Source organism: Mercenaria mercenaria, chromosome 4 (genome assembly GCF_021730395.1).
Source record: "Mercenaria mercenaria strain notata chromosome 4, MADL_Memer_1, whole genome shotgun sequence".
Classification (NCBI taxonomy): domain Eukaryota; kingdom Metazoa; phylum Mollusca; class Bivalvia; order Venerida; family Veneridae; genus Mercenaria; species Mercenaria mercenaria.
The window spans coordinates 89,164,473-89,190,065 of NC_069364.1; the positions used below are offsets into that span (position 1 = coordinate 89,164,473).

At 35.8% G+C, this 25,593-nt stretch overlaps 1 protein-coding gene across 1 annotated transcript; it reads left to right on the forward strand.

Annotated features, from left to right (window-relative positions):
• Nucleotides 1–10: 10 nt before the first annotated feature.
• On the forward strand, nucleotides 11–25,288 carry LOC123552400 (toll-interacting protein B-like). The gene is made up of 7 exons (XM_045342050.2): nucleotides 11–168; nucleotides 6,185–6,355; nucleotides 9,367–9,500; nucleotides 11,255–11,303; nucleotides 13,795–13,947; nucleotides 19,377–19,467; nucleotides 22,160–25,288. The coding sequence occupies exons 1-7, from the start codon at nucleotides 115–117 to the stop codon at nucleotides 22,342–22,344; spliced, it is 837 nt and encodes a 278-aa protein (XP_045197985.1). The 5' UTR covers nucleotides 11–114; the 3' UTR covers nucleotides 22,345–25,288.
• Nucleotides 25,289–25,593: the final 305 nt, after the last annotated feature.

Consider the following 25,593-nt stretch of genomic DNA (forward strand, 5'->3'; position numbering starts at 1 on the left):
TTTAAATTTTAGTCAATTTAGAGTAACCTCCCTTCCAGGAAGAAGAACTGTTGAAATTGATATTTTTGGTAAACAAAAGACGACGGAGATATTTGCGTTGTTTAAACCATAAAGATGTCAGAGACAGCCGGTACAAACAATACAGGATCTAGTGACAGGAGAAGCCATGTAAGAAATGTCTCAGTTGAAGCTGTTTTTGTTTAATTTACAAGTTTAGGCCAGCCTCCAGCTGTGAAAAATGTCGGAAGATATTAGATAATTTTTAGAGCTAGACCGTTCAGGCTTCAGCTAAATTAGATGGCTTATTTGATGTCAGTAGAGAAATAACACTGTTGATTGACTTTTCAGCATACAGTGTATGAAATTTAGATTTGAATCCACTAACCTGTTCGGGCTACCAGATAGGAAATTTTCATTTTCCAAGCCCAACACCATGGTGCATACAATTTATTGAGACAATTTTTTCATATGGGCAATATCCCCACTCTTGTCAAACACTCGAAAGACCCATTTCCAATGAAATTTCATTGCTGCCGACGCTTTACACGTGATAGGTTTAAATGCCGATTATTTCACAATTGAATTGGTCATTAATTCAAATAAAACTTACATGTATCAAAATGGGATTCAGTTCCTCATTGATTTATGTAAAAATTATCATATAATATCCAAAACTACAAATTTTCTGGTGATTTAAACATACCGTTTACCGTGTAATTGTATGCTGTATGCGCAAGTGATAAAACCAATAACTTTACACGACCGTGTACTGTGATTTATCCTCCATTATTTTGGTCTTTCAAAGTTTTGGCGTTTAGATTGCTAGTCACAAATATAAAACAATCTGAACATCAAATTATTTTGACTACATTAAATATCTAATTTTTGCACCATAAAACATTTTGTTTTACCGATGTTTGCCATGTTTTCAAACTACTTATTATCGGCTGTACAGAGAAAGAAGTCTATAAATGGCAGACCATATCATCGTTGGAGTCCCCATCATCGGACACATCGCTCCATGAGTCTGAGTCTGCCAGACAAAATCTAACCTCAAAGCGAAGTTCAAGTCGCCCGATTTTTTAGGATCCGCATTTGCTATTTACCGCTACTTGGACAATTTGCAAGATGTCATAATTTAAGCTCCGCCTACTTAAGGTACTTGTGAGATTTTCACGAGAGCCTAAGTGTGAAAGCGAATCAAACTATCTGTTGCACCAGAGGTGGTTGTATTCAGCCAATTAGAGCCCCGGTTCAAAGCAAGCTTATGAAATACTGAAGAGATAAAAAAAATCTGACACAGATAGATACTAATAAGGGGAAGGGATTGTAGAGAAAATGCATGCTATTCTCTTTGAGACTTTGCATATGATTGTCAACATGTGCGAGTGCAAAAAACAACATTTTATAAAGAAATTGTTGATTAACCATTTTTTTGAACAATAAGTGTTGATTAATGGAGATCATTATGAAATGACAATGCTATACGCGTTTAATTAGCAATGCACAAGTGAGTTTTTGTGATCGCTCGATGGAGTCAGGCGTCCTTTGACTGTCTTTCGTCTGTCTGTCAACATTTAGCTTGTGTATGCGATAGAGGCTGTATTTTTTAACTGATCTTCATGAAACTTTGTCAGAATGATTACCTTGATAAAGTCTAGGCCAAATTCGAAAATGGGTCATCTGGGATCAAAAACTAGGACACTATGTCAAATCAAAGAAAAACCTTGTGTATGCGATAGAGGCTGTATTTTTCAATTGATCTTCATGAATTTTGGTCAGAATGATAACCTTGACGAAATCTAGGTCGAATTTGAATATGGGTCATCTGGGGGCAAAAAGTAGGTCACTAGGTCAAATCAAAGAAAAACCTTGTGTATGCGATAGAGGCTGTATTTTTCAACTGATCTTCATGAAATTTTGTCAGAATGATTACCTTGATGAAATCTAGGCCAAATTCGAAAATGGGTCATCTGGGGTAAAAAAACTAGGTCACTAGGTCAATTCAAAGAAAAACCTTAAGTATGCGATAGAGGCTGTATTTTTCAACTGATTTTCATGAATTGGTCAGAATGATTGCCTTGATGAAATCTAGGTCGAGTTTGAATATGGGTCATCTGAGGTCAAAAACTAGGTCAAATAAAAGAAAAACCTTGTGTATGCGATAGAGACTGTATTTTTGAATTGGTCTTCATGAAATTTGGTCAGAATAATTGCCTTGATGAAATCTAGGTCGAGTTTGAATATGGGTCATCTGGCGTCAAAAAGTATGTCACTAGGTCAAATGAAAGAAAAACCTTGTGTATTCGATAGAAACTGTATTTTTTCAATTGATCTTCATGAAATTTGGTCAGAATGATTGCCTTGTTAAAATCTAAGTCAAGTTTGAATATGGGTCATCTGGGGTAAAAAACTAGGACACTAGGTCATATGTAAGAAAATACTTGTTTAAACTCAAGAGACCACATTTTTGGTCCAAGCCGGAATATTTGTTTCCATGAAATCACTAGGTCAAACATGTTTACACTGTTATGGTGTGTTTCTCAGGTGAGCGACCTAGGGCCATCTTGGCCCTCTTGTTTTTAATCACAGGAAAAAACGGTAGTAGCCACAGGCTATTAGACTACGGCTAATTTTGACACTGCGCATATGCATTATGGTTACTGCATTTAATTAAACCCCCAACTGCCATATAAAAGCCACAAGATGGTGCCGGGGCAGGTTTTTATATAAATTATGCATGTTTCACATCAGAGAGCCCTTTTTCAAAATTTTTAATAAACCACTGAATAAAAAGTTATGAAAAATTGCATAAATACACATTGAAATATTCTTTCTCAATTGGTGTTTTTATTTTTTAAAACAAAATGTTGAAGTATAGTTTCAAAAAATTATTTAAACCTAACTGCCAAAAATTTGAATTTGCCGGGAGGAGCTAATGAGGTCATGAACCCTAGAGGAACAGAGAATGTAAACAATTCCCACGTGGCTAATTTTACGTCAGAAGGCTTCATATGTATCAATGGAATTAACACCTAGCTAGAGTGCATTGCAAAACTTCTCCAGAAAGTAATTTTGAATTTTTAACCCAAATAGAATATCATAGTCATTTTTACAGTTATATTTTTATATGTCATATCATAAAAAATGTTTTAAAGAAATAGGGAACTACTAATTACAGACATACAGTGATAAATATAATTTCAAATAGCTTATCATTTTTATTAGTCCTTATCACAGCAGCACTTACTAATTTGTGTGTATTGTTCTGCATCTCAGACTTAAGTTTATTATTTCTACATTTATTGCTAGGTTATCTCAATTAATGGACCAGCCAGCAATGACAGAATTTTAGTAAATGAATGTTTGATTTTGAGTTTCATTGTTAAATTTACATAAACAAGATTAAAAATCAGGAATGCTAGTCTTGACTCAATTTTTCATAGGACTGATACTGATATGGATGCACAATATGGATAATAATAGTTTTTTACCATCAAAACATGCAAACTAGTTCAAATTTCTTCTACAATTGACCATTGTTTACATTTGCCTGTGAATCATTTAAAGTGAGCTATTTTTAGCTAACAGACAACCTAGAGTAGCGTTGTTATTTGATAGGCTCCTCCTACAAAACTTACTGCCAGGGTAGTAAACGTTGGGGCTTTAAGGCTCATTTTCAGGCATTTTTTATTCTATCAACATCCGTAGACCTATTGTAGAAAAACCAATATATATCTTTATAGAAATTAAAAGGTTTGGCAATTTTTTAAAGCGAAAGTACAATTTTTCAGCTCCACAAAATTTATTGTCGCCCAAAAATATTATTGTTACTGTGATACAGTATTATCTGTTTTATTAAATTAAGTAACATGGAATAATTTTATGAAGTTAGGGCATGATTTTTGGAAAAGAATTAGCAGTTGCGTGAAGCATAATAGTCATTTAATACTATCCCTGGCCTCTCAGCTGTTATCTGAAATTGAAAGCAATAGAAGTAGGAAATGCTGTATGCCCAATAAAACAACACATCAAAATAACTACATATCACACAAAAAATGTTTTGTCATGCTTTATTTTGTCATGTTCAAATTTAAATCAATTACTCCAATGCATGTTTATTACTTAATAAAAAGTCACTACTGTTTTAAGAAGTATAATTGGACACTTACTGGGATGAGAACACGTTTTAAATGTTTAAGGTGATTAATCGGATTTGCCCAAGTACTGGTAATGGATTTGTTTTTCTCCCCAAATTAAATAAAGAATTCCCATATTCAGGTTGTAACACCACACACCTCTTTGTAGTTTGCATAGATTAAGAAAGTCGGCAGTTTTTAAGACACACAGGTTTATTTACAAGATGAACTATTCTGAGAATCAATCCAGGTATAAATACATCAGCCTTCTTAAACAATTTTGTCCCACGCCAAATGTTTAAATACTTTATACTTCTAAGTCCAAAAGTTCTATGGATAAAACATTCCGCCATTACGAAATTTACTGGAGTAGTAAATATCAACAATAACCTAAACATGTAAACAAAATGATTAGTATTTCTAGGAAGTATTTGAATTTTCAACCCTAAACAATATCAGATGAAATAAACACAATGATGAATTAACTGAAAACCTGCGCTCTATCATTGTGTGGCATTGTGGCAAAAAATTAATTTTAGGGGCTGCTAGAGTTAAAATAAAAAAAACCTGAAAACAACTTTTCATGAACCCCTTGATGGATCTTCATCAAACTTGATCTGTAGCATCATTATAAAGTCCTCTTTAAAATTTGTTAAAATGAGAGAGCTTTTAGGGGCCACTAGAGCTTAAAATGGAAATACCTTTAAATGACTTCTTCTTATGAACCACTGGTGGATCTTTTATCAGGCTTGGTCTGCAGCGTAATTGTACAGTCCTCTCCCAATTACATTCAATTACATCTGCTTGTACTAAAAATAAAAATACCTTTAAAATGAACAGCTTGATGGATCTTCATTAACTTGGTCTGTAACATCATTGTAACGTCTGCTTTAAAATTAAAACAAATGAGGATACCAGGCCTTTATAGGGGCCTCTAGAGCTAAAAATAGAAATACCATTAAATGATTTTTTTCAAAAACTGCTTGATGGATCTCCATCAGGCTTTGTCAGTAGCATTGTTAGTTCCTCTCCCAACTTTGTTCAAATGCTTGGCCTCTTTTAAGGGCCACTATAGCTTAATATAGATATACCTTTAAACAACTTCTTCACATGAATTGCTTGATGGATCTTCATGTAGCATCATTGTAAGGTGTGCTCCCGAATTTGTTCAAGTGGGGGCACCTGGTCAATTCTAGGAGCTGCTAGAGCTAAAAATAGAAGTACCTTTACAGATAACCATTATAAAGAGACCTCCAAAACACCATCTCCATGCTCAAGTGGTCTGTGTGTATTTATCCACCCAATTTTAAAGACCAAAGACCCATATACCAGTAGTGTTTTAACTGTTTGGGCCAAAATTAAAAATATGTTTGTTTGCTGTCTTGCTATCTACCCACTTAAAATGCTGCGCCCCGAAAGTTTTTATTGGATAATGCTGGTCAAATGTTTTTTTAAGTTGCGATATGACAAGTGCCGCATATATTTCAAGTAAGCAAAATAATATTTATAAGTACTTAAAGAATGTTTAAATTGTATTATTTAATTTCATCCTTTTATACAACATATACAGTAAGTTTGTCTTATTTTAACAGAAGAAATATTCTGTAAGGAACGATCATATATTTAATGGTAAAAGTAAAATCTCCTACCCAACTTTAAAAGGTGGGTCGGGAGACAGCAAACAAAGACATTTTAAATGTGGCTTTGTCATCAAATTCTATCACACTTATTTATGCACTCCACTTCTACTGCCTTTGGACCTTTCGACACCTGGAGAATATTATGGTCTTCCAAAGTTGCACACTCCCTAGCTTGTTTAAGCCCTAAAACTCAGGTGAACAATCTAGGGCCATCATGGCCCTCTTGTTTATAAAACAGATTAAATGAACTCCATTGTCCCAAGAATGAAATAAACTGAGTCCAAGTATGTTGTTCACTAAAACTTTAATAAGAAGCCATTATGTCTGACTCATGCTCAGTGAAAATTAAAACGACATTTTCTCCATTGTTATTCTTTCTGAATGTTTTCTTATTTTGTTTTACAGGTGATGGTAGGCGAATTGCCGAGTGATTTTCTCCGAGTTAATGGAACACCCCAGCAGCAACAATGTATGGCTGATGAAAGAGTTGCACAGATTCTCCAGGCTCAGCAACAAGCGGGCTATTATTCAATGCCTGCAAATATAAAAGGAAGAATTAACATCAGTGTTGTACAGGTTTGTCCTTTAATTTCCTTCAAATACCCTATTGGTTTTCAGGTTTGTCTACACCGTAACTAAATCTTGCAAATATAAAAGGAAGAATTAACATCAGTGTTTAACTATGTAGGTTTGTTCATACTTTAATTTACTACAAATACTCTAAGTTCTTTTTAGCTCACCTGTCACATAATGACAAGGTGAGCTTTTGTGATCATGCAGCGTCCGTCGTCCGTGCGTGCGTGCGTCCGTCCGTAAACTTTTGCTTATGACCACTCTAGAGGTCACATTTTTCGTGGGATCTTTATGAAAATTGGTCAGAATGTTCATCTTGATGATATCTAGGTCAAGTTTGAAACTGGGTCACGTGCCATCAAAAACTAGGTCAGTAGGTCTAAAAATAGAAAAACCTTGTGACCTGTCTAGAGGCCATATATTTCATAAGATCTTCATGAAAATTGGTCGGAATGTTCACCTTGATGATATCTAGGTCAAGTTTGAAACTGGGTCACGTGCCATCAAAAACTAGGTCAGTAGGTCTAAAAATAGAAAAACCTTGTGACCTCTCTGGAGGCCATATATTTCACAAGATCTTCATGAAAATTGGTCAGAACGTTCACCTTGATGATATCTAGGTCAAGTTTGAAACTGGGTCATGTGCCTTCAAAAACTAGTTCAATAGGTCAAATAATAGAAAAACCTTGTGACCTCTCTAGAGGCCATATTTTTCATGGGATCTGTATGAAAGTTTGTCTGAATGTTCATCTTGATGATATCTAGGTCAAGTTCGAAACTGGGTCACATGTGGTCAAAAACTAGGTCAGTAGGTCTAAAAATAGAAAAACCTTGTGACCTCTCTAGAGGCCATATATTTCATGAGATCTTCATGAAAATTGGTCAGAATCATTGTTCACCTTGATGATATCTAGGTCAAGTTTGAAAGTGGGTCACATGCCATCAAAAACTAGGTCAGTAGGTCAAATAATAGAAAAACCTTGTGACCTCTCTAGAGGCCATATTTTTCATGGGATCTGTATGAAAGTTGGTCTGAATATTCATATTGAGGATATCTAGGTCAAGTTCGAAACTGAATCACGTGCCTTCAAAAACTAGGTCAGTAGGTCAAATAAAAAAACAAACTTTGTGACCTCTCTAAAGGCCATATTTTTCATGGGATCTGTATGAAAGTTGGTCTGAATGTTCATCTTGATGATATCTAGGTCAAGTTCGAAACAGGGTCATGTGTGGTCAAAAACTAGGTCAGTAGGTTTAAAAATAGAAAAACCTTGTGGCCTCTCTTGAGGCCATACTTGTGAATGGATCTCCATAAAAATTGGTCAGAATGTTCATTGTGATGATATCTAGGTCAAGTTCGAAAGTGGGTCACGTGTCATCAAAAAATAGGTCAGTAGGTCAAATAATGAAAAAACGTTGTGACCTCTCTAGAGGCCATATTTTTCATGGGACCTGTATGAAAGTTGGTCTGAATGTTTATCTTGATGATATCTAGGTCAAGTTTGAAACTGGGTCAACTGCGATCAAAATTTAGGTCAGTAGGTCTTGAAATAGAAAAACCTTGTGACCTCTCTAGAGGCCATACCCTTGAATGGATCTTCATGAAAATTGGTCAGAATGTTCACCTTGATGATATCTAGGTCAAGTTTGAAACTGGGTCACGTGCCATGAAAAACTAGGTCAGTAGGTCAAATGATAAAAAAACCTTGTGACCTCTCTAGAGGCCATACTTTTCATGGGATCTGTATGAAAGTTGGCCTGAATGTTGATCTTGATGATATCTAGGTCAAGTTTGAAACAGGGTCAGCTGCGGTCAAAAACTAGGTCAGTAGGTCTAAAATTAGAAAAATCTTTTGACCTCTCTAGAGGCCATATTTTTCAATGGATCTTCATGAAAATTGATCTGAATGTTCACCTTGCTGATATCTAGGTCAGTTTCGAAACTGGGTCATGTGTGGTCAAAAACTAGGCCAGTAGGTATAAAAATAGAAAAACCTTGTGACCTCTCTAGAGGCCATATTTTTCATGAGATCTTCATAAAAATTAGTGAGAATGTTCACCTTGATGATATCTAGGTTAAATTCAAAACAGGATCACGTACCTATGAAAACTAGGTCAATAGGTCAAATAATAGAAAACCTTGTGACCTCTCTAGAGACCATATTTTTCAATGGATCTTCATGAAAATTGGTCAGAATTTTTATCTTGATAATATCTAGGTCAGGTTCAAAACTGGGTCACATGAGCTCAAAAACTGGGTCACTATGTCAAATAATAGAAAAAACAATGTCATACTCAAAACTGGGTTATGTGGAAAGACGTGAGCGATTCAGGACCATCATGGTCCTCTTGTTTATACCATAACTAAACCCTGTAGATATTCTGTGGGCTGTAGATCTGAGATTGTACAGGTTTGTCCATACTGTAATGGCTGTGGATTCCCTTCAGATTTTGTCCGTAGTATTACCATAATTTTATGTAGATACCCTTCAGGTGAACTAAAATTGTACATGTTTGTCCATACCGAAATTTTGTGTGGATACCATTCAGGTGATCTTTAATTGTACATGTTAATTCCACACCATAGTTTCCTGTGGAGTTACCATGTGGGTTATCTCAGAGTTTAGCTGTGCATGAATACTTCTTTACATTCAGATGTGACATGGTGTCTATTTGCCTGTAGGAGTGTTATTGTTGTCATATGTTATTCTCTCTTTTAACCTGTTGCAAACCCAGGTGCCACTTCCACAAACAAAGCAAGTTGTAGGTGTAATTTGTAATATCATGATCATTGTCCTTTGTAGTTATGCTTTCAATTTTAGGTACATAATTTCATTTTATCTTTAAGTTCAATGTCTAAATACGGAGGGCTTTTTATACATTTGGTGAAAGGAGGCAGCCCCAAAGCAAAACAAAGTTATTTTATTACCCGTAGAAATATAGCTGATAATGAAGGGATGAAAATCAAAGTGAATTAACTGCTATTAAAGATATGTTTTGTTTCTTTACACCAGGCAAAACTTATAAAAAACTATGGTCTCACCCGTATGGATCCATACTGTAGGATTAGAGTGGGCCATACTGTATTCGAGACACCGACAGCCTACAATGGTGGCAAAAATCCACAATGGTGCAAGGATGTGCAGTGGTAAGATGTCCATTTATTGCGTGTTTTAATGATTTATTGAATATATTAATATAAGTGTTCATTTCGTAGTATTTAGCAGGTTACGTGAACCATATTTTTGGTAAAAGGTGATGTACAAACATGAAATATAAGGAAAATGGGTTTATTTTTTCACGCTTAAAGATCAAAATATCTTTCAGTGGTGAAAACAAGATCTTGGCTGCAGCAGTCATGGACATATTAATATATCATCTGCCGGTCACTTGGTTAAAGATATCTTGGTCTTAATCTCAAACAAACAAATAGTTCCTAATAATGAGTATATAGATAATTAATTATTGTAAAATTGATGAAATCAAGTTGGACCAGTTTTATTAAATAGAGAATTTTTGGTATTTTATTAGCTCATCTGATTTTTTGAAAAAAAAAAAATGAGTTATTGTCATCACTTGATCGTCGTTGGCATTGGCATCGGCGTCGGCGTTGCCTGGTTAAGTTTAATGTTTAGGTCAGCTTTTCTCCTAAACTGTCAAAGCTATTGCTTTAAAACTTGCAACACTTGTTCACTATCAATAGCTGACTCTGTACAGCAAGAAACATAACTCCATCCTGTTTTTTGCAAGAATTATGGCCTCTTTTGGACTTAGAAAATATCAGATTTCTTGGTTAAGTTTTATGTTTAGGTCAAATTTCTCCTAAACTACCAATGCTATTGCTTTAAAACTTGAAACACTTGTTTACCATCAAAAGCTGACTCTGTACAGCAAGAAACAAAACCCCATCTAGATTTTGCAAGAATTAGCCCCTTTTGGACTTAGAAAATATCAGATTTCTTGGTTAAGTTTTGCGTTTAGGTAAACTTTTCTCCTTAACGGTCAAAGCTATTGCTTTAAAACTTGAACAGTTATTCGCCATTAAAAGTTGACTCTGCACAGCAGGTACCGTAACTCTACATTGCTTTTTTTTGCAAGAATAATGGGCCCTTTTGGACATAGATAATCATCGGTATGACAATATTTCTATTATACAGAGGCAAAAAAATCAGATGAGCGTCTGCACTCGCAAGGCGGTGCTCTTGATAAAACAAGGGACAAGCAGATCAAGGGTGAAGGGTCCAAAGCAGAAAAACTAGGGATTATGTGGATATATCAATGAAACCATGACTGGCTTACCTGAATACATTTTTGCCCCTCAACTGGTTTTAGCTTGACTATTCATGAAACTTCACATGTGCCTTCGGAGTTATAAAACTAGCTTATAGCATCAAGTCCCATAACTCTGACATGCATTTTGGTCAAATTATGTCCATAACTTTTGAACATAAAACTTCTTGTTAAAGTTTTGCATGCAAGTTACTATCTCCAAAACTAATGCAGATACTGGATTGAAACTCTATAGATATTTTAACATTAAGGGTAGCATTTTCCTGCTTCTGGGACAATGATTAGAATAGTCAAGCATTGGCTGTCTTACAGACAGCTCTTGTTTATAGGGTTATATTCTGTGATGTTTCTTAAACACATCACAAAGGTGGCTTCTTCTTCGCATCAGTCCTTCCTATATATTTATAACACATATGACAACAGCATTGTGCTGATCCTATGCCCTTGCGGCGACGACATATCTTTCAAATGTCTGCCCTATCAACTGTCTATGGTACTATTATATCAGTCTGCAAGGGAGGCAACTTGGACCTACATTTTAAGTAATGTGGAATGAATAATATTTATATTCAGAACTTTGTTCAACTTTGTTTTCCTTTTGTTAAATTTCAGTTATCTTCCCAGTGGTGTTGAAAATATGTATGTCGAAATTTTTGATGAGGTAGGTTGCTTGACTTTTGACGTGTTTGCTATTTTGGAGTATTGTAGATTATCCAAAGTAATAATGCCACTTCTGCAATGCTGGTGGAGGAAGATCTCTGACATCTGTCTTTGCGTAATTGGTATCGAGTTAAATTAGCTTGATTTGTGAAGAAAGTGTAATACTATTTTTAATCACTTTCAGAAAACCAGTACTGGCTAGGTATTTGGAGGTGCAGTCTGGCCTTATAACTTTGTTGTGCATTGTCTGATTTTGAAATAACTTGGCACAAGTAACCACTATAATATGACAAATTGTATGTCCCCAGCTCAGAGGTCAAGGTCACACTAAGAGGTTAACACTTATCATGCTGGACACGATTGATTCTGCCTTTACGACCAGTGTAGATCATGATCAGCCTGCACATCCGTTAAGGTCAAGGTCACGCTAAGAATTAAAAAAAAAATACATCATTTTACATGTCTGGTCTATAACTTTTGTATGAATAGGTGTATACTGAATCAACTTGGCACATCTGTCCAGCATTACAAGATGATGTGTTGATTTTATGATCTAGTCTCCCAGCTCAAAAGTCAAAGTCGCAGTTAGCAGTCAATAATTTTACTTAACTTTTCTTGTTCTGACTGCAAGTTTTGTATTGTTATACACATGGAAAGATATTCAAATAACTTGGGACAAACATCACCATGATAATATAACGTGTCAAGAGCAAGACTTGGACCCCAAATTCAAAGGGCAAGATCACTTACTGGTAGATGTCAAATATTAATTTTTATATGCAAAGAAGGGTGTTCATATAATTAATTACAAACTTTCACCATAACAAGACATAGTGTATATTTGTTTAAAGATGAAATAGATTTGTATGGTCAGATTTCTTTTCCAGTCCATAACTTCAGTTTACAATGTTCTGTTGTCAAAATGCCATTACAACACAATTCCCAACATCACACAGCAAAGGCATCTGTGTACTATGGACACATTTCTAGTTTTTTAGCTCGACTATTCGAAGAATAAGTAGAGCTATCCTACTCACCACGGCGTCAGCGTCACACCCTGGTTAAGTTTTTCGTACCAGTCCACTTTTTGACAAAGTCTTTTGAGATAAAGCTTTGAAACTTTCAAGACTTGTTTACCATCACCATGTCCAGTTGTAGGCAAGAGTACATAACTCTGTCAAGCATTTTGACTGAATTATGGCCCCTTTTGACTTAGAAATCTTGGTTAAGTTTTTCGTACCAGTTCATATTTTGACAAAGTCTTTCGAAATAAAGCTTTGAAACTTTCAACACTTGTTTACCATCACCATGTCCAGTTATAGGCAAGAGTACGTAACTCCATCTAGGATTTTGGCTGAGTTATGGCCCCTTTTTGACTTAGAAATCTTGGTTAAATTTTTTGTACCAGTCCACATTTTGACAAAGTCTTTTGAGATAAAGCTTTGAAACTTTCAACACTTGTAAACCATTACCATGTTCAGTTATAGGCAAGAGTACATAACTTCATCAAGGATTTTGGCTGAATTATGGCCCCTTTTGACATAGAAATCATGGTTAAATTTTTCGTACCAGTTCATATTTTGTGTAAAGTGTTTGACATATGGCTTTGAAACTTTTATAACTTTTTCATTATAATAGTCTCTATCAGTAGACAAGAGTACATAACTCTGTCATCTATTTTGGCTGAATTATGGCCCTTTTTGGATTTGGAAATTGGTTCTGTTTTCGTACATGTCCATGTTTTGTCAAAATTATTTGACATATGGCTTTTAAACTTTAAACACTTGTTTATCATCATGATTTCCATCTGTAGGCAAGAGTACATAACTCTGACAACTATTTTGGCTGAATTATGGCCCTTTTTGAACTTTGAAATTTGTTCAGGTTTTCTTTCAAGTCAGCGTTCTGTCAAAACTATTTGAACTGTGGCTTTGAAACTTTTAACACTGGTTTATCAATATGATATCCATCTGTAGGCGAGAGTACATAACTCTGTCAACTATTTTGACTGAATTATGGCCCTTTTTGGACTTGGAAATTTGTTAAATTTTTCATAGAAGTCCATATTTTGCCTAACATATAACATAACATATTTGCCATCATGGTCACACATTGCCATTTAGTGCAAGACTATTTGATTAAATCAAAATTCACAAGTACAGGAATATTTTTGTGTTTAATCAATTTTTTATTTTTTCTGAAAATCTATGGTAATATTTTGACCCCATTCTTCAATCAATTTTTCGAATAGTCGAGCACGCTGTCATCCGACAGCTCTTGTCTTACGGTTCAGATAGACAAATTGGTAGAACTACATGCATGGACTATCACCATTTACCCATCATCTCTGTTTCGTGTAGGTAAGTTGTCAGGTACTTGTAGAGAACAAATGTACAGGTAAGTTCACACCAAACATAGATAGTTAAGTAATTGTTGTTAAATAAAGTCATGTCTGAAACAACTTCCGACCAAAAAATTCATATGTATTTCAGAAATCTTTCACTGCTGATGACCGTGTAGCATGGGCATATGTCAACATACCACACGCAGCTCTGAATGGGGAGACAGTTGATGAATGGTTCCCACTCAGCGGTAAACAAGGTGACGAGAAAGAAGGAACATTAAATCTTGTCATAACTTTTACAGTAAGTTTAGTATTTAATTTTTCAAAGTTTGCAGTACTTAATCTGATGTAAGGAATTGTGCACCAAAAGGTACATTGAATGACATACAGTGTTCAAGATATTTTCTTATTTGTTTCTTTCGTTTACCTTGAATCGCCTGTCTAGCTATTGTAGATTGAGTCATGTTCATGGTGGTTAAATTTTCACTGATATTAAGTGCAGAAATATGAATTCAAAATACATAATATGAAAACTGAGAAATTATACAAATGTATTTTCTTTACTGATAATGTGTAAGTCGTTTTTTAGCTCATTGAGCACAATGTGCTCCGGGTGAGTTATTGTGGTCACTCACTGTTTGGCATCTGTCTGTCCACCGTCCATTCACACTTTTTTAGCCCACCATCATCAGATGGTGGGCTATTCAAATCACTCTGCGTCCGTGGTCCGTCGTCCTTCCGTCCGTCCGTCCGTCCGTCAGTCCGTCCGTCCGTCCGTCCTTCTGTCCGTTAACAATTTCTCGTTATCGCATCTCCTCAGAAACTACCGGGGGGATTTTAACCAAACTTTGTCAGAATGATGTATTGGTACCCTAGTTGTGTCCCCCTGAAAATCAGACTGGTTCAACAATTTTTTAGTGAGTTATGGCCCTTTGTTTATTTCTATAATTTACATAGATTTATATAGGGAAAAACTTTGAAAATCTTCTTGTCCAAAACCACAGAGCCTAGGGCTTTGATATTTGGTATGAAGCATCATCTTGTGGTCCTCTACCAAGATGATTCAAATTATTTCCTTGGGGTCTAATATGGCCCCGCCCCTGGGGTCACATGGTTTATATAGACTTATATAGGGAAAAACTTTGAAGAACCTCTTGTTCAAAACCACAGGGCCTAGGGCTTTGATATTTTGTATATGACATCATCTAGTGGTCTTCTACTAAATTTGTTCAAATTATCCCCCTAGGGTCAAATATGGCCCCGCCCCAGGGGTCACATGGTTTACATAGACTTACATAGGGAAAAACTTTGAAAATCTTCTAGTCCAAACCACAAAGCCTAGGGCTTTGGCATTTGTAATGTAGCATCATCTAGTGGTTCTCTACCAAGTCTGTTCAAATTATCCCCCTAGGATCAAATATGGCCCCGCCCTGGGGGGTCACATGGTTCATATAGACTTATATAGGGAAAAGATTTTAAAATCTTGTCAGTAACCTACAACATTCAAATTTGGACCACATGTATGGTTTTGAGTGGCAAGATGAACCTTGACATGAGTTGACCTTGATTTTGACCTAGTGACCTACATTCACATTTCTGTAGCTACTGCCTTCAAATTTGGACCACATGCATAGTTTTGTGCACTGAAACAAACTTTGACCTTGACATTGACCTAGTGACCTACTTTCACATTTTTGAAGGTACAGGCTTCAAATTTGGACCACATGCATAGTTTTGTGTTCTGAAATGGAATTTGACCTTGATTTTGACCTACTGACCTACTTTCACATTCCTCAAGCTACAGCCTTCAAATTTGGACCACATGCATAGTTTTGTGTACCAAAACAAACTTTGACCTTTACATTGACCTAGTGACCTACTTTCACATTTTTGAAGGTACAGGCTTCAAATTTGGAACACATGCATAGTTCTGTGTTCCGAAATGAAATTTGACCTTGATTTTGACCTAGTGACCTACTTTCACATTTCTCAAGCTACAGCCTTCAAATTTGGACCACTTGCATAGTTTTGTGTACCGAAATGAACTTTGACCTTAAGATTGACCTAGTGGCCTACTTTCACATTTCTGTAGCTACAGGCTTCAAATTTAGACCACATGCATATGATTGTGTACCGAAACAAACTTTGACCTTGACATTGACCTAGTGACCTACTTTCACATTTTTAAAGGTACAGGCTTTAAATTTGGACCACATGCATAAATTTGTGTTCTGAAGTGTAATTTGACCTTGATTTTGACCTAGTGACCTACTTTCACATTTCGTCCTTGAAATTGATCTAGTGACCTACTTTCACATTTCTCAAGCCACAGCTTTCGAATTTGGACCACATGCACACTGTTGTGTACGGAAATGAAATTTGACCTTGAGCTAGTCAGTAAGTCTTGAAATTTGGAACACTCAAAAATGGCACATTGGTGGGCGCCAAGATCACTCTGTGATCTCTTGTTTTCAGACGTCATCTCCTCTGAAACCAAAGGTGGAAGTTAATGAAAGTTGGCCTGGATGTTTCTTGGGTGGTCTTCTTTCTAAGTTATCCAAACAGTTGCACAAAGGGCTGCATGATTATGGAGACATTTTGTTTTTGCCCTGTCCGACCGTCCGTACGTCACACTTCATTTCCGATCAATAACTTGAGAACCTTTTGACCTAGAACCTTCAAACTTCATAGGGTGGCAGGGCTTATGGAGGAGACGACCCCTATTGTTTTTGGGTTCACTTCATCAAAGGTCAAGGTCACAGGGGCCTGAACATGGAAAACCATTTCCGATTAATAACTGGAGAATCACTTGACCCAGAATGTTGAAACTTAATAGGATGATTGATCATGCAGAGTAGATGACCGCTATTGATTTTGGGATCACTCCGTTGAAGATCAAGGTCACAGGGGCTTGAACATGGGAAACCATTTCCGATCAATAACTTGAGAAGGACTTGACCCAGAATGTTGAAAAGTAGATGACCCCTATTGATTTTGGGGTCACTCCATTAAAGGTCAAGGTCACAGGGGCCTGAACATGGAAAACCGTTTCCGATCAATAACTTGAGAACCACTTGACCTAGAATGTTAAAAATTCAAAGGATGATTGATCATGCAGAGTAGATGACCGCTATTGATTTTGGGGTCACTCCGTTAAAGGTCAAGGTCACAGGGGCCTGAACATGGAAAACCATTTCTGATCAATAACTTGTGAACCACTTGACCCAGAATATTGAAACTTCATAGGATGATTGGTCATGCAGAGTAGATGGCGCAGTGGTTAGCAGGTTGGACTACAATGCCAGCGGTTCGGATTTGATTCCCGGTCGCGTCTGATATCCCGACTAGTGTTCAGTGCTGGGTGATATGCTTAAATTGGTACTGTTTCCAGCAATATCGGCCTAGACTGGATGCTGGGGAGGTAAATATGACACCTGCCGTGGGCCCGACTGGAAATAAGTTGTTCCATCCATTCCAGGTGGGGACTTTCGTCGACTACCCACGTTAAACAAGAAACTTTAAACTTTTTATGACTCCTAGTGACTTTGGGGTCACTCCGTTAAAGGTCAAGGTCACAGGGGTCTGATCATGGAAAACCATTTCCGATCAATAACTTGAGAACCACTTGATTCAGAATGTTGAAACTTCATAGGATGATTAGATATGCATAGTAGATGACACCTATTGATTTTGGGATCACTCTAACAAAGGTCAAGGTCACAGGGGCCTGAACATGGAAAAACCTTTCCGGTCAGTAACTTGAGAACTACTTGACCCAGAATTTTGAAACTTCATAGGATGATTGGACATGCAGAGTAGATGACCCCTACTGATTTTGGGGTCACCCGATCAAAGGTCAAGGTCACAGGGGCTTGAACATGGAAAACAGTTTCCAATTCATAACTTGAGAACCACCTAGCCCAGAATGTTGAAACTTTGTGGAATGATTGGACATGCCAAATAGATGATTCCTATTGCATCCAGCCACCAGTGTTGCTTATACTTTTGCTCCTGTCCCCTATTGACTTCCTGCTTATATGACTATGCATTGGGGGAGACATACGCTTTTCTACAAAAGCATCTACTAGTTTTGAAATAATTCCACACAAATTGTGGGAAGGTCTACCAAAATTGTAAAAAAAATATTCCAATTTGTCAAAAAACATGGTTGCCCCAGGGTGTGGTCGCTTTTCCCAATATGTATATACATGTAGTGGAAACTTTAAAAATCTTCTTGTATGAAACTGATGGCCCAATTTTAAATTAATTTCACACAAATGGTCCTTTTGTGACAATCTATCAAGATTGTTAAAATTATTCTGATTAGTCAAAAAACATGGCCACCAGAGGGCGTGGTCATTTTTCCCTATATGTATATATTGGAAACTTTAAAGATCTTCTTTTCAGAAACAGCAGGCCTAATTTTAAAATAATTTTGCACAAATGTTCTTGGGTGACATTTTACGAAGATTGTAAAAATTATTCTCTTTCGTAAAAAAACCCATGTCCGACAGGGTGTGTGGTCACTTTTCCCTGTAAGTACTTATTTCTGCGGGCACAATATTCTGCGATTTTTTCTATAATGAGATGGTATTTATTTCTGCATACCTTATTTCTGCGGTGTCACCGGTTGTTTAATTAATTTCAAATAGACAGTTACGTATTTTGTTGTTATTTTGACAGTTATGTTAGTTTCCGGTTTGAAAATACAAGTTGACGGATACTGATGTAACATCGTCATCATCACATAATGTTGAGTGCTAAACGCAAGGAGAAAGTCATTTTATAACTACGGTCATGCCAAACAGACACACACAAAAAATGCCCGAATCTATATTTTGCAAACATTCTCATCTATGCATTATAATGGTATGATACTTTTTGTTAATCACGCCTTTTTCAAGTCCCATACGATAACGGTAAACACCAGACGGATCGGTTAACAATAGACACAAAGGATAGAATGGATTGTTTTTGTCACATAATTTAAGAAAATTGAAAATGACAGCTGACTGCTCAATAGTGAATGAAAATCAAAACAAATTCGATGTTTTTTTATTATGGTTTATTCAACAGCAAAACAATAATAAAACGGTTATGTAATGTATGTATATTACCATTACTGCATAATTTTAATCTTCGCCTACATGTGGGACAAAAGCCGATAACGCTATCGGACATCGACTTATACTTGACCGGATTTTAATGGTGGCTTGTATTGTCTTATCACGGCATGTCAGTACAAAATTTTCTGCGGATTTTAAATCTGCGGTCTTACTGTCTTCCGCAGAAAACGCAGAAATAAAGTTTCCGCAGAAAAAAGTGCTTATACGGTAATATGTATTTAGTGGAAAATAATTGATATTGTCTCCTAGTATCCTATGTCGTCATTCCCTGAACTTCTTACCACACCTCCCCTCACAAAACACAAACAAACATACACACCCATTACCTGCCTACATTTATCTAGTAGGAACTTCTGAAATATTCTTGTCTCAAAACACTGGCGCTATTTCAAAATAATTTCATAGACATTTTCCTTATGTAACCATCTCCCAAAACTGTTCAAGATAGCAGAGTAACTCAGGTGAGCTAAGGCCATCATGGCCCGCTTGTTGTAATTTCAAATTTTACATTACAGATCAATTCAAATGTAGAAAGTACAAGATATTTCTGTGTAAAAGCGTTGTATATGTACTTGCATGATAATATTATACATGATTTATTCAGCCAGTAGAAAATCTGCCGCCGGCTGTGATGCAGACACCTATGGTCTTCCCACAAGTACAGCCCTACCCAGGAGTTGTGATGCCAGGCGTTGGTAAGACTTATACCTGTAAAATCAGTTTATTTCATTGTCAGTAAGATAACGTGGTGGTTTCATCCAAATGGGCTGTTTTGTTAGGACATAAAAATTGTCTATTTTTATTCTAAAGATAAGATTAAAATGAGTGTATTTAGCTCATCAGATTTTTGTTTTAATTGAAGTTCCGTTGGCTTTGGTGTTGTTAGGCACACTTTTTCTTGAAAACTGTAAGAGATACAAGCTTTGAAATTGTATATACTTGTTTATCCAAGAAGATGATTAAAAGGGCCAAAAACCGTCTTTCTTTTCTGGCATATTGTGTAATGTCAAGCAATAACAGTTGAGCATTAACACCCACTGGAGGTGCTTTTGATTTGTGTTGATATAATTTCATGGATTGTTGCCACCACAAATATAAGCTTCCCATGAATATTAATTATTTCACGGTGATAATTATATAAAAATTTAACATCATTTTTGCAAACTGTTAGCCTGCTCTTGGCAAGTGATTCTGCCTTTCTGACCAATGCAGACCAAGATCAGCCTGCAGGCTGATCATTGTCTTCACTGTTCGCTATTCAGTCAGTAAATTTTCAGTGAACACCCCTTTGAATAATAAGTGGTACTGCCCAAATTGAATGATGGACCAGTCCATTTTAGAAATTTAGCAGGGTAAAGTTCTGAAAAGAAATGACAGGACTGTAAAAACTTCCTGAGCACCTCACATAGGTCTAGCAAAAATTGAAAGTGGGTATAATTGAACAGGGTAATAGTAATGTTTCTGGCTTTGTTTTTAGCTCACCTGTCACAAAGTGACAAGGTGAGCTTTTGTGATCGCGCGGTGTCCGTCGTCCGTCCGTTTGTCCATGCGTGCGTGCGTCCGTAAACTTTTGCTTGTGACCACTCTAGAGGTCACATTTTTCATGGGATCTTTATGAAAGTTGGTCAGAATGTTCATCTTGATGAAATCTAGGTCAAGTTCGAAACTTGGTCACGTGCCTTCAAAAACTAGGTCAGTAGGTCTAAAAATAGAAAAACCTTGTGACCTCTCTAGAGGCCAAATATTTCACAAGATCTTCATGAAAATTGGTCAGAATATTCACCTTGATGATATCTAGTTCAAGTTCGAAACTGGGTCACGTGCCTTCAAAAACTAGGTCATAGGTCTAAAAATAGAAAAACCTTGTGACCTCTCTAGAGGCCATATATTTCATAAGATCTTCATGTAAATTGGTCAGAACGTTCACCTTGATGATATCTAGGTCAAGTTCGAAACTGGGTCACGTGCCATCAAAAACTAGGTCAGTAGGTCAAATAATAGAAAAACCTTGTGACCTCTCTAAAGGCCATATTTTTCATGGGATCTGTATGAAAGTTGGTCTGAATGTTCGTCTTGATGATATCTAGGTCAAGTACGAAACTGGGTCACGTGCGGTCAAAAACTAGGTCAGTAGGTCTAAAAATAGAAAAACCTTGTGACCTCTCTAGAGGCCATATATTTCATGAGATCTTAATGAAAATTGGTCAGAATGTTCACCTTGATGATATCTAGGTCAAGTTTGAAAGTGGGTCATGTGCAATCAAAAACTAGGTCAGTAGGTCAAATAATAGAAAAACCTTGTGACCTCTCTAGAGGCCATATTTTTTATGGGATCTGTATGAAAGTTGGTCTGAATGTTTATCTTGATGATTTCTAGGTCAAGTTCGAAAGTGGGTCACATGCCTTCAAAAACTAGGTCAGTAGGTCAAATAATAGAAAAACCTTGTGACCTCTCTAAAGGCCATATTTTTCATGGGATCTGTATGAAAATTGGTCTGAATGTTCATCTTGATGATATCTAGATCAAGTTTGAAACAAGGTCATGTGCGGTCAAAAACTAGGTCAGTAGGTCTAAAAATAGAGAAACCTTGTTACCTCTCTAGAGGCCATACTTTTGAATGGATCTCCATAAAAATTGGTCAGAATGTTCACCTTGATGATATCTTGGTCAGATTTGAAACTGAGTCACGTGCCTTAAAAACTAGGTCAGTAGGTCAAATAATAAAAATACCTTGTGACCTCTCTAAAGGCCATACTTTTCATGGGATCTGTATGAAAGTTGGTCTGAATGTTCATCTTGATGATATCTAGGTCAAGTTTGAAGCTGGGTCAACTGCGGTCAAAAACTAGGTCAGTAGGTCTAAAATTATTAAAATCTTTTGACTTCTCTAGAGGCCATATTTTTCAATGGATCTTCATGAAAATTGATCTGAATGTTAACCTTGATGATATCTAGGTCAGTTTTGAAACTGGGTCACGTGTGGTCAAAAACTAGGCCAGTAGGTATAAAAATAGAAAAACCTTGTGACCTCTCTAGAGGCCATATTTTTCATGAGATCTTCATGAAATTAGTGAGAATGTTCACCTTGATGATATCTAGGTAAAGTTCAAAACAGGGTCACGTACTTTCGAGAACTAGGTCAATAGGTCAAATAATATAAAAACCTTGTGACATCTCTAGAGACCATATTTTTCAATGGATCTTCATGAAAATTGGTCAGAATTTTTATCTTGATAATATCTAGGTCAAGTTCAAAACTGGGTCACATGAGCTCAAAAACTAGGTCACTATGTCAAATAATAGAAAAAACGACGTCATACTCAAAACTGGGTCATGTGGGAAGAGGTGAGCGATTCAGGACCATCATGGTCCTCTTGTTTTTATAGTGTACCCACCTCAGCAACAAATGGCAGTGCAGCAGAGACAGCCGGGCTTCACAGAGGAAGATTTCAAACAGGTCAAGGACATGTTTCCAAATATGGATGATGACATCATTCGATCTGTTTTTGTTGCAAATAGTGGAAATAAAGACTCTACGATAAATGCTTTATTGCAAATGAGTGCAGACTGATGAAATAGTGATTTGGAACAAACTGTCATTATTAAAGTGTATCTATCAGGCTAGCAGGTTTTATTCATGAAATATTTCATAAGAAATCTAAGTGTCTCTGATCCATCTGTACATCCAGATTATAAACAGTCAGTTTACAAGAAACAAATTAGGTCTTCCCAGAAATGTTTACAAAGGTTACATTATATAAACAGAACTAGGAAATCTTAAAGATAATTGAACACTTCGAAGTTTGTATTAATTAAGGTTCTAGGTGAACGTTATAGTGTTTCTTGAATTATGATACCTCTTAAGTTGGATCGCAACTTTTGACTCTTATATCACTGTTTTCTTTTACATGACAGCTAGAAAAAATCACTACTCGAATTGAAATTTTAAGAAAAAATATAAAATATTACATACCTCGTGCTAAATTTGATCTGAAAATGATAACAGCTACATTAAAATGAAATAAAATCTGCTGCCCAGATATGTCAAATTTTTGTAATTATCTTCTATACTGTGAAGGAGAAAAGTGAAAAATATGCATACTTTTACATGTATATATAATTGTTATTGTTATTATTTTAAAAATGAAATATATTTTAAGCTTTCTTGCAATTAGGCATATGGGATGCTTTTCTTCAGACTATTCTTTTATGTTACGCAGCTCTTTGCAATGAAAATAATTTAGCAACATTTTTTTGCCATCATTTGCATATTATTACATTTATTATTTTATAGTCTATCATTGTTTCTTGGCTTTTATGCCTTTTGACGAATGGATATGAGTTGAATCAAGGGACAGGGGTAAGATAATTCAATGGGCTTAGAAAGTAGATAATGAAATGATATTTAAAGATTTCTCCATTAATTTAAAACATTGAATATCGAAATTTCAGTGTAAGACAGGAAGGATCATAGTATTTTATTTATTATGCTGTTTGAAATAATAAAACAGTGTACATGTATGGGGTTTTAAAGCAATTTTATTTTTGGTAAAAACAGAAGCCTCTAATTTATTAAACTTTATATTTAGTATGAAATTATTTACATGTAAATTTTACTACCAGTAGGTATACCATAATAGTACAAAAAAACCCCAAATAATCAGTAAATTAATCAATTGCTTTTTTTAACAGTCGACCCCATGTCTGCAAGCATTCCAAAGAAATAAAAGTAGTATGCTTTTGAAATACATTGTTCAAATATGTAGTACCAGTTTTCACCAGATTATGTTATTTCTACCAGGAATGCATTTTACATTAAATGATGTCAGTAAGAATTTCAAGTTTTTCAGCCAAACTGAGCAGGTAGCTATAAATTAATATCATTTTCACTATAGGTTATAAATCAGTTTTAAGTTTTGCAGTAACAAAGCACTGAGAAGTGAAAGCAAGAATGTAATTTATTATAAGGTCAATTGGTGATCTATAACCTATTCTGATATGGCTAACAATGCTTTAATCATCATTCATCACAACAATGTTATGTTGACGTCACATCAACGTGATATTTAGCGCCATGTACGCATCAAGAAATAGCGCTTTCAAATTTCATGAAATATTTTACTTAATAAAATGTTTTTAACGAAATGTCACATTGCACAAATGTTTTGATTAATTTATACACATACTGAATTAGTTATTCTCTTTGCTGAATAATTCGCAATAATTTTCGCTTGAACAGAATTCTGTCGCAAGACGTATTACCGTTTCCGGTCCTGGTGTGTTTTAACAAATACCTACTATTGGCGCCATGCTTGCGCGAAGAAACAGTTCAATCATATTTGATATAAATTTTACAATAAAGAACATATTAGAATCGAAATAATTTATAGCAAAACAGTGCTTTATCACTATTTATACACTCGGGCGGTTATACGTCGTCCAAAATAATTTCACTCGGGCTGCGCCCTCGTGAAATTATTACGCCCAGCATATAACCGCCCATCGTGTATGAATAGTGATAAAGCACTGTTTTGCTATAAATTATTTCTTAATTAATACTTTAAGAAGGAAAACTACAGGAACAATTAGCACAATCCATATTTGCCAACTAAATGATCTTCTTAATGGATTGACTTAATAGGTACTATGTTACCTGACATTATAAACCAATAAGTGAATCGAAAATTTGGAAATCACTGGTTGCTGATTGAATGTTTATACTAGTTGAATTATAAACATGATAATAGGATGCTTTGGTGATGGACAACAAAGTTTCAGGTTTTATTCTGTACACAGAATACCTTTGACATTGGAGTCAGTGATTGTGTACAGGAAAAAAATGTGAAAAAATTTAAGATTTCAAACTTATATACATTTCATTTGGATTCTCTTCTGGAGTATATACATTTCATTTGGATTCTCTTCTGGAATATATACATTTCATTTGGATTCTCTTCTGGAGTATATGCCCGCCCGCTTAGCTCAATAGGTAAGAGCGTTGGTCTACGGATCTCGCGGTCGCGAGTTCGATCCTCGGGCGGGGTGTATATTCTCCGTGACTATTTGATAAACAACATTGTGTCTGATATCATTAGTCCTCCACCTCTGATTCATGTGGGGAAGTTGGCAGTTACTTGCGGAGAACAGGTTTGTACTGGTACAGAATCCAGGAACACATGGTTAGGTTAACTGCCCGCCGTACATGACTGAAATACTGTTTAAAAACGGCGTTAAACCCAAATCAAAGAAACAAACAAATCTTCTGGAGTATATACATTTCATTTGGATTCTCTTCTAGAGAGCAGAAGTGTTTCTGAAATGTATTTCATTTTAATTGGTTAAACTTGTAACAGAGTAAAAAATACAGTGAATATTTTAAATTGTTCTCAGAACAAACACTGAACTCTTGTAACAGACTCCTTACAAATGTTGGTTTTAGGATCTAATTCTAAAACTTTAAGCAGATATTTTGATTTGTTTTATTTCATCTTATTTAATAAAGCTAAACTCCTTTATCTTGTATTTTTCTCAATTTCTTATTACCTGCAGGAAAAGGTAAGATTTAGTTCAGAGTTATCTATGTTTCCTGCCATCTGATTGTTTGTTAGCAGCTATGTATAAATTGGAAGCTTTTATTTTTATAGGCCTGTCTAGCCTGAGGGCAGGCGGGCAGCTTCCACAAACTTTGTCCAGAGCATTTCTTCGAGGTATTTTGATGTAACTTGGCACAAATGTTCATCATCATGAGACAGAGTGTCATGTGCAAGAACCAGGTCCCTAGGTCTAAGGTCAAGGTCAAACTTGGAGGTCAAAAGTAAAA

What these genes read in the sequence shown, in the direction of transcription:
- LOC123552400 (XM_045342050.2), top strand. Translation starts at nt 115, where the DNA reads ATGTCAGAGACAGCCGGTACAAACAATACAGGATCTAGTGACAGGAGA. An exon ending in TGGTGCAAGGATGTGCAGTG is followed by an intron (nt 9,501 to 11,254) that starts GTAAGATGTCCA and finishes GTTAAATTTCAG; the next exon opens with TTATCTTCCCAGTGGTGTTG. An exon ending in ATCTTGTCATAACTTTTACA is followed by an intron (nt 13,948 to 19,376) that starts GTAAGTTTAGTA and finishes TGATTTATTCAG; the next exon opens with CCAGTAGAAAATCTGCCGCC.